We start from the raw sequence: 10,866 nt of genomic DNA on the forward strand, positions 1-10,866 counted from the left end.
CGGCAAGGCTAAGGAGTATTTGTTTGTCGGACCTTCTCCTCCTGCGGAAGATGCACCTAATATGTACCACAGCTTCGATGTCTTGGCACCAGACCCTGAAGCCAGACTAACCGAAGAAATGGTTAGAAGAGGTTTATGTGAAAAGGCTCTAACCCTGGGTGCCGGGCGTTTCTTCGATGACGTAGAATGTGGATTGATAACTGCGGACAACATTGAAGAACATATTAGTTCAGCGCCTGAGATAGTTGTGAATTTAACTTTATTGTGGGCGGCGTTTTTAACCAGAGATGAATTATTACCTGCGATATTAGATGGAGGAGCTGACATTCACTACACGGAGCCGGCTGGGCTGACAGCTCTGCATGTGGCGGCATTCAGTGGCTCGGTGCGATCTGTGTCATATTTAATTGCTAGTGGAGCTGATGTAGATTTCGCACCCAAATATTTCACACCTCTTCATTGCGCTGCTTTCGGAAACTGTTTGGAAGTTGCTGAGATATTAATTGCTAACGGCGCCTCGCTACATTCAGTGGTGCAGAGAGCCGGTTGTGAGGATAATCTCGTTCACTGCGCAGTACGAGCTGATGCAGTCGAATGTATGGAACTTTTTATTGAAAAAGGTGTCGACCCGGCATACGCCACATCCGGTGGTCTGAACGCTCTTCATCTTGCGGCAGAACTTGGTGCACAACGTTGTTTAGCATATTTATTAAAAGAAACTAGAATAAGTGTAAATGGTGTTACTAAGCAAAGGGACAAGGAATGTACAGCTATACATTTAGCTGCAGCTAGAGGTTACTCCGAATGTGTGGAGATTCTTTTGGCGGATGGTGCTAAGGCTAATACAAAAAACTACAGAGGTTTCACAGCGCTGCATCTTGCAGCGAGGTGTTCCAGTCTTGAGTGCGTTGAAGTTCTGCTAAGGGATGGTAATGCAGATCCTAATTCCGAAGACTATGACAAGAGAACACCACTTCATGCGAGTATCTGTCGCTCGGATCGTGCCAGCGATATAATAGACATGCTCGTCAGTTGGGGCGCGCAAGTAAATAAGAAAGATGAATATGGATATTCCCCATTACATCTCGCTGCTATGGATAGTTTGACTCAATGTGTAGAGACTTTAATATTTCTAGGAGCAGATGTTACTTCTAAATCAAAGAAAGGACACACAGCGCTCAGTGTTATCGCTCGAAAAACTCCCAAGTCACTTGCTATATTGAGACATAATCTCGACACAGGTATTTCATTAAGTCGTCCTACAGAAAGTAACGAAGAAGTGCAAATAGAATTTGATTTCGGAAAATTATTGAAATTCTCTTATCCACGTGAGATAACTTATTTGAACAGTTTGATTGATGAGGGACAGAAAGACATTTTGCTCCACCCTCTTTGCTCAGCTTTTCTATTTATGAAATGGCGAAAGATAAGAAAATTCTATTTAGCGAGACTCATATTTTGCTTCCTGTTTGTTTCGTTCCTGTCTATTTATGCATTGACAGCGGTTGTTAAGACTTGTAAAGGAAATTATTCCAAGAAATATGGAGTGCTCAACGAATTATGTCAGAAGCAATCATTACTCGGTGATATTTTAGAAGATAATCCAATAGAATTTGAACGATGGATACTTATCGCTATCACGGCATTTGAAATAGTCAGAAAGCTTACAGGCATAACTGGGTACTCTAGCATATATCAGTACTTCAGTACATTCGAAAACTTGATGGAATGGTTTGTTTTGTTATCTGTATTTTCTTTGTACAACATACAGAAAGACTACGGTTGGCAAAATCATGTCGGTGGCTACGCCGTTCTTGGTGCTTGGACAAATTTAATGTTACTAATGGGTCAACTGCCGATGTTTGGTGATTATGTGGCGATGTACCAGAAAGTTCTGTCAGAATTTCTAAAACTGTTGTTAGCTTACATTTGCTTACTTCTCGGATTTACAATATGCTTCTGTGTCGTGTTCCCGAATGAAGAGATGTTTTCTAATCCGCTAATGGGTTTTATAAGTACACTCTCAATGATGGTTGGTGAGTTAAATTTGAACATATTGATAAACGATCCGATGCAGGATGATCCGCCCTTAATTTTCGAATTGTCTGCTCAGTTCATATTTATTCTATTCCTCATGTTTGTTACTATAATATTAATGAACTTGCTAGTTGGTATAGCAGTTCACGATATCCAAGGTCTACGAAAAACAGCAGGATTGTCCAAGCTAGTGCGACAGACTAAATTGATTTTGTTTGTAGAAATGGGTTTATTCAGCGCCCTTTTGCCTAAGTGTCTACATAAGTATGTTTACAGAACGGCTCTTGTTTCACCTGAAGCTGGTAAAGTTATATTAAGTGTAAAACCATTGAATCCCAGAGAGAAGAGATTACCAACAGATATTATGATGGCTGCATACGAATTGGCGCAAATAAACAAAGTGAAGGCGGGGAGATCTGTGAAAGAAATTTTGTATAACAATAAATATTCTTCGAAGTTTAAGAAGGAATCTCAAGGAAACGATCACGTGTTTAACATAGAATTGCGAGGAATGCAGGAGAAAATCGATCAGACGACGTTTAATTTAAAGAAAATAGATCAAGAGATGAGACACTTGAATACTTTACTATTGGAACAACAAAATTTGCTCCAGAACATTCTGAAAACTACGGACAAAATGAATACGCATTCGGTACAATATTACCCGGAATCGCCAGTTTTCTTTCCAAGTAGTAACTGTTCCGATATTACATTGAAATAGAAAAACAAATGTTGTTTCATTTGTGTCCATAAGTGAATACCTGAGATTTCGTATTTATATTAGAAAAAGATAATACTAGTCCAAAATTCACAAGGCCATAATAATTATTTTGTAACTAGAACATAGTTGTAGTTAAGTAGGACTAAGAAATCTTCAATGCAAGTTTACAATTTGCGCCTACTGTAAAAATACAAGCAAAAATTTATTTTATGTTAAGAATTGCTATTTTGTAATTAAGTATGTAAAAAATTGATCATTCGTCTGTATAACAGGGTATGTATTATATGTTTACGTGTTGTTATTTATAATTTAATAAAGGAATTTCATTAGTTTTAAATGCTTTTGATTAAATTTATATTTCAATAACCAATATGGTATATCCATTTATAATATAAATATGTGAGGTAATACAGTTAATTTATTTTTTAAATATCACCGTATTATTGTAATAGTCGGAATATCAGAAAAACCTAGCTTACAACATATTTCACCTTTTATTAATTACTTCAACAAAGTCATTTGAGTCAACAACAACAATATTTGCATCTCCTACTATCTCTTTCGCTCGTTTTGTGCGTAACTTTCAAACGCTTCAAGGTCAAATTGTTTCAACTCATGCGCGTTGGAGTGTACAATTTATTTATTCTATTTTTTTATATTTAATTAGTTAAGAAAAATACTGCGATCTTCTGTTTCTTTACATAATTCAATGATAAGTTAAGTATTAAAGTATGGTTGTCGCAATGTTTGTTATAAGATAAGATGATTGCAGAGTTTTCGTCTGTACACAATAGCAGCTTTGTCACGTTCAAGGTGTGTGTTGCCTTGATATTCAAATTATTCTGATGTTCGCCAGGAATTTTAACGCCCTGGGTGAGATTTCCATCGCTCTCCCTTTTTGACCGACTTCCCAAAAGAGGAGTATTGACACCGACTTCAAAGTAATAATTATTATTACTTTGAAGTCAATGTAGATTCATTACTTAAACGTTACTATACTTACAATTGTTAATAGTTATAGTAAAGGTGTGGAAACCCTTACGTATAAATATCACTGCATACCTTGGCTGACACCGACAAAGTAATAATAATTGTACAATATAGACATAAGAACTACAATAAGGTAGGTTTACTATTTTCAAGGAATTATTTCGTTACTTTTTAGTGTACTGTTTTTTTTGAGAATATTTTGTTTTTCGTGTATTTTGTTTGGAAGTCGATTTTGTATACCACACTAACAAGCTTAGATGTATGTGGTTTACAGATTTTACGGCCTCTTTCTGTCCATCATAACCCTAATGCCCGTTTTGTGTCACGAAGCGGAGCTCTTTTCGTCTCTGTGCTAGGAATTGAATGAAAAATATTTTCGTTACACTTCTAGGAAGTTATTGTTCAGTGACTTAACAGTTATCTTATCTTAATTGTATTATATTTGTCATGAAAATACATTTTTAATCTTAATCATACTAATTTAATCGCCACCATTCAGCTTTTTCACTTGAAATCAATGAATTAATTTTGCATTAAGGAACAAAAAACAAATGTAATCAAAGAAATCAATCAAATTTATCACTTGTCTGTATTCTAGTTAAAATAATATCATGTCTCTTCATTCTCACTATCTTACTAATATATTAAATAAAAAAGGCGGTTATTTTAGAAACCGCACGACTAGTGAGGAGGTTCCTGTCTCTGCAGCCCTGACCACTGGTTGCTTGAGTCATCGGATTCCGCAGCCGGTGGTGCTCTATTTTTTATATAATATGTTTTATTTTATTTTTGTAATCTTGTAAAATGTATTATATATAAAAAAAGGAAAATAAAGATATGAGATAATAATATTAAATAAGAAACTTCAGATGGATGGATGTCTTTTTTGCCGCCGAAATGACTACGGATCTCTGTTTTTTTAATGCCACTTGAACGGAGGCACGAGAGAAAGTTAATCAGAAAATAAATCCGATTTCCGTTCTTAGTGTAAGTAGTCCTTACTTTTGCTTAATAAAACGCGTTCAGAAGTTAGGTATGGGATTTATTAGAATCCTTATTACCGCTACCAACCGATGTTATTAGCGGCAAACTGGCGAAATTCAAATAAACACAAAATAACGGTCTTAGGGGCTGTCCTACCAAATTCTAAATAGTCTGATAACAATGCAAGGATTAAAATATATGATAGAAATATCGGATTTTGATTTATTTGACAGTGACGTTATTTTTAAGCTATCTGAGCTTCTATCAGCCAGTAAATAGTACTTCTACCTCTAACAGTAAATAGTCAGTTTATATAGGTGTGTTTTAGACAGAGATCTAAGCGTTTAAGAATTAACAATTAATGTACATATTTTACACGTATCCGGGATGTTTGTTTCCAATTATAACACCCATTAGGTGAATTAAAGGTTGGTTTACACGGCTACCCGCTAGACGCGTTCCGCAGAATGCGACGAACGTCCGCCAGTGTAAACCCTGCTTACATTCTTTAAATAATTGAATTTACTGTTATAACGTGCAAATTGGACATTTTCTAACCTATAAATAAATTTAGAGTCGTACATCATACTAATATTATAAATGCGAAAGTTTAGTTGGGCGTTTGTTAGAGTTGGCTAAATGGCTGAACGGACCTCGATGAAATTTAGCATTAGAGGATAGTTTGGAAGAACACGTAGACTACTAACTTTTATTTTTTTTTAATTCCAGGCGGACGGAGTCGCGGGTAACAGCAAGTTTGTTTATAATTAAAGGTTCTTTAATGATTTTTAAAACTAAAATGTGTCAAAAATATTAAGAAATTTAATTAAGATGTGTTTCTTTAACAATAATTTCGAACTACAAGGGAAATTAATTTTAATCCTTACTACGATTGCTTAAACAATTTCGAATATTCTGTTGCTCTTATAAAACTAGATTGTCAATTATTAACTTTCTAGACTAGCTTTCGCCCGCGATTCCGTCCGCGTGGAATTAAAAAAACAAAGGTATCTCTGTAACTATCCTCTACATCTAAACCAAACATCAAGATTCGTTCAGCAGTTTAGGTTACAAACTGTAACAAACATCCGTCTAATTTCGCATTAACAATATTAGTTACTATTAGTTATTGAAATTTTACAGATATAGCCATAAAAAACCAAATGATTGGTTTGTCCACGGGTGCAGTGTAACAATTTTATAGAATGCAGTAGTATAGTGTAAGAATATTTTTAATTCCGCGCGGACGAAGTCGCGGGCGAAAGCTATCGAATAAATTAGGAACTATCGGAAAGCAAGTAACTAATCTATTAATGTAATAAACCACTTTGTTGTTGATTATACCTTCCGGAAATAGCTAAGATAAGCCTGTTCGATAAGATATATTTATTAATTTTACACTCATTGTATTCAAATGTATATTTGATCAGCATAAATGCTTTTCGATCACTTTATGTGTTTTATTAAGTTTTTTTATATATACTCTATACTATTATAATAAAGAGTAAACACACACTTCTTTGTTGCCTAAGATGTCAGCAAGTACTATATATTTTAACGCCATTAAACTTAGGCGGTAAATATTTTGGATAAAAACCCTAATGTTGGAAAGAGACCATAAGTTAGTGCTAACATCAAGGAAGCATGGTTGTCATCATGACATGTCATTTTGACATTTGAAATATGAAAAATGTAAACAATAAAATGAATTTTTCATAATTTTATGCAGCTAGTATATTTTATAATATATAGGGGATTTTGATATTTTAAATTTGCTAAGTAAATAAAAAAGACTGCAAATCCTGGCACTTTGATGTGACTGAATGCGTTGCCTGAAACCATCCCCCTTTTTAAAAGAAAAGCAGAGGGAACACAGAGGTTGTCAAGACGCTCACGGACATCTGAATCCGACTTTGAGGAAATTGTAGGCTCGATTCTTGAACGCACACGGACAACTTCTACATCAAAGGGTTCAATACATACTTGGATAGTTGTGGTCAAATCAACCCACTCTACAACTTATCTACGCTTAGGAACTCCTGGAATGACCAATTAATAGTGTGGGCAGTTAGTTTTAATAATATAAAAATAATAAACACACTGGTTATTTTTATTCCCTATATCGAAGTGTACTTTACAATCATATAAAGATATATTACATTATATCATACTAATATTATAAATGAGATGGATGGATGGATAGATGGATGTTTGTTAGAGTTTGTAGCCTAAACGGCTGAACGGATTTCGATGAAATTTGGCATAGATGTAGAGGATAGTCTGGAAGAACATATAGGCTATTCACTTTTGTTTTTTTCAATACCACGCGGGTGGAGTCGCGGGCGAAAGCTAGTAAATATTATAAATGCGAAAGTTACTATGGATGGATGGATGTTTGTTAGTGATTGTAGCCTAAACGGCTGAACGCATCTCCATGAAATTTGGCACAGGTTTAGAGCATAGTCTGGAAGAACATATAGGTTATTTTTTACCGGGAATAGTTTCTTTTCCCGTGGGATTCATTAATATAGTTTTTTAATGTTTACTCAATCATTCTGCAACGGTTCAACATATCTTATTGAAATTTGGCAGATATAAAACAAAGTCTGAAGTACAAAAGGTTCATCCCCGAGAAATGTCCGGTTCCCGAGAGATACGTGGCTTTTTGTTATTTATATAGTTCGTATGTTTTCTAATGCCACGCGGACGACGTCGCGGGCGACAGCTAGCTAATTCTAAACAAGACTTTATCTAGCAAAGACCTTTATCTAACCTCATTCAACGAGATAGTATAATACAATTAAGACATTACTTGGAAAGCAACCTGGTTGAATTAATCTTAGTAAGTTAGTATTAACGATTGGCGATGCTTCTTAGAATAGTGAAGTAAAGCGGCGCAAAAATTAACTTGCGATGCGGTGCGGCGTCGCTTGAGGCCTTCTTAGTACAGTCGCTTAGACAAGTTGATACGTGCGATAAAAAGATTTAGATCTATACTAATATTATAAAGAGGAAATTGTTTGTTTTATTGTAATGAAAAAACTCAAAAACTACTGGGCCAATTTCAAACATTCTTTCACCATTAAGAAGCTACTTTGTCAGTGAGTAACATATACTATGTTTTATATATGATTTTTTTTAATTTCACGCGGACAAAATCGCGGGTGAAAGCTAATCTCTTGTAAGATCCGTTGATAGTTGTCACTGTATTCATTAGTTAAAGTAACTTAAACTGTTCTTTTAATAAAGATAAAAAATAATTGTATGTATTCTTATTAACACTTTTGTCGGTGACTGTACTTATACAATTAAGTGGCATTGGCAGGCGCCGGCGCGTACGCCACGCTTTTTGCCGCATAGTACACTATATTGCAAAAGTACTGACTACGTGCGACTTCTTTCTCATGTCTCATATATCCAGAGTTACCGTTAAACTGAATTACTAATAAACAATGAATGTAAGCACTTTATTATATTCCTGTTTTTTATAAATAAAGAATTAAAACCATTGACGGATCCGGGATAGTTAGCTAGTGTTAATTTTTATATCATAAGGTGGCAAACGAGCAAGCCACCAGTTGAATCCGCCAAACTAGCGAAGCGACTGCTGCCTAGACATTTAGTAGCGGATGCGTTGCCAACCCTTAATCGACGGAGGAAACGCACATAAAGAGGATGTTTCCCCTTCCTATGCGTCTCCATCATCGTCAAATCCACGTTTCCTTGCCATCCTTTTCTCATAAGAAAAATGGTGGAAGGAAAAGATACTAAAGTTGGGCCTTGAGTTGGTACGCGGAATTGCTCCCACTTCACGCCTGTCTTCTGTGCGGTCGTGGCATTACGCCGGGCAAACCGACCCATTCGTGCGAAGATGTTAAAGCGGGCTTTACCACTGTTAAAATTCTCTCTCTTTCTCTCTCTCTCTAAATTTATCATGTTAACATTGTAAGGAAGGTCACGCATAAGAGCGGACACACTTGACTCAATTATCGCAGAAATGATTAGTCGCACTTTGATTCCTATGAGATTATATAGAGATGCGCTCGAATTTAGTTGTCCAACTAAACAGTTGAATTGGCTGCGAAACAATCGACAATCGCAATTCCGTATTTAATCAAATTTGTAGGTGCGCTAAAACCAACTACTTCCATAGTAACATTACGGAAGCACTTTTGTAACCGAGTGCGGGAGATCGGCCAATTCAATTTGTGTACTTTATGGTCTCGTAAGATGCGAATAAATTGGCCATCGTCTTGATCGATGTTGCAGTCAGACGGCGCCAGCGCCACCTGACGGCCGACAACAATCCACTCCGCGAGCCCACAGAGATAATGTCTATAAATTAATCATTACAAATCGAGTTACATCAATATCAATGATTGAACTAACGCAGTTGTAAATATGCAACAAGAATTATCCTTTTGTACGTCAAACATAAATTAATATTTAAACCGAATGATTAACAAGGGACTATTCTTCTAGTAATTTATTAATTTTTTGATGAAACAAGATGGTTCAACTCATCTCGAAGAAACTCATAATTGTAGATATTAACTAGTTTTAAAAAAATCACAAAGGCTTTTTACTAGACGCAGAAAAAGTCGCCTGCAAAGTCTAGTTACAAAATAAGTGTGTAAAATCTACCGCTGGCACTGCATATGCATTAAATAACTTTGAGTACTGAAGTATGCAAGAAATGTCAACTAGGTTACTTCACCTTTAAAACAACAAAACATTCAAAACGATTAGTAACATAAATACAGACCGGAGCTATATTCTAAACCTCATTTATGCATGCATATGTACGCACGCATGCATGCTTATATGCACGCGCACATGCATGCATATATGCGGGTGCACGGCAAATATGCTTCGGATCAAACGCATCCCGAGAATACCAGGTCTAATTTAACGAGTGACGCGCCGCTCACCTGGCTTATTAGCCTGGATACACAGAGTTACAAAAAATACATAGAGAAGGCATAAATTATACTTCACTTGAGACATTTTTCACATAATCTCACTAACGCAATCTATTGACAGATCCTTTAATTGTTTATAGGTATATTTAAATGTTTATTTTATAACAAAATATGAAGTTTATCGTTATTTTCTAGAATGTTTTATAACATGTCAATACTAGTACATAAAGTGTCACTAAACTTGACGACTAATAGTACCTTTCAGAGAAAGTACCAGTGAAAAAAATCGTTCTCTATGCCTCGTCTATATTTGTTTAAAGTCTGCCTGGACATGAATAATGCGGCCGACGGGCGATCAGTGCACCACGAACGTAGTTAGCCGATATTTTATGAGACGGACGTTAGGCGCCGAGTCACCGAATATTGTAGTGTGAAAAATGTTATCATTTGGTGTTCAATACATATTGAACATGTATTTTTTATAGTCTGTGCGATTGCACTAAGATTTTAGTATTTTAATGTGTTTGTATCATGGCAACACTTTTATGTTAACTCACTTCTTTTTCCAACGTTGCTTCTTTTCTAAACGACAAAATATGACTGTAACTTTTCATGGTTTTTAATTTCATTAATAGAAATAAAAATAAAATATAAAACTCTGCTTTCATTTAATAAACATTTAGTGTATCCTTTTGGGTCGAGTGATTCTATGGATTAAAGGTTGCGATCGGCCCAATGGGAAAAAATCCCAGCGCATCGAGAAACGGTAATGTCATTTAAATATGTCACTAAATAGAGCAAGCTCTAGACCATTAACGCTGGTAACACTCATCTTTTTTCTGATTTCATACATTCAGAACTCGCACTTTGACTAAAATATCGCACATGAGACACTACTTGATTTTTAGTTGTACAACTAAACAGTTGTATTGGATATCAATCGACAATTAAAATCCTTTTGATTTCTTTTTTGATTGATGATTTTTGTTCTTGTGAATCTACGATTTTTATGAAAGATATTTGGTGAAAAAGACGAGACATATTAAATCTATTATCAGTAATTATTTATTAATCGGATATCGGAGTTTTAAAGATATAGGATATCTTTCCGTTTTGAAGCGTTTTACGCAAGAGTTGATATCTCTAGCTAATAACTTAACAGTTGGGTTATTGCTTAGATATTTAGATTATAACAGATAATGTATAATTCAA

The 10,866-nt window shown here is 35.4% G+C and overlaps 1 protein-coding gene across 1 annotated transcript; it reads left to right on the forward strand.

The window, feature by feature from the left end:
* Position 1: 1 nt before the first annotated feature.
* Positions 2-2,998, forward strand: LOC106111669 (transient receptor potential channel pyrexia-like; the record flags this gene model as incomplete). The annotated part of the gene is made up of 1 exon (XM_013293813.1): positions 2-2,998. A coding segment is annotated over one exon (2,757 nt), but the record flags the coding sequence as incomplete, so codon positions are not given.
* Between the last annotated feature and the right edge of the window lie 7,868 nt (positions 2,999-10,866).

Source organism: Papilio polytes, unplaced genomic scaffold, assembly GCF_000836215.1.
Source record: "Papilio polytes unplaced genomic scaffold, Ppol_1.0 DF824157.1, whole genome shotgun sequence".
Taxonomy (NCBI): Eukaryota; Metazoa; Arthropoda; class Insecta; order Lepidoptera; family Papilionidae; genus Papilio; species Papilio polytes.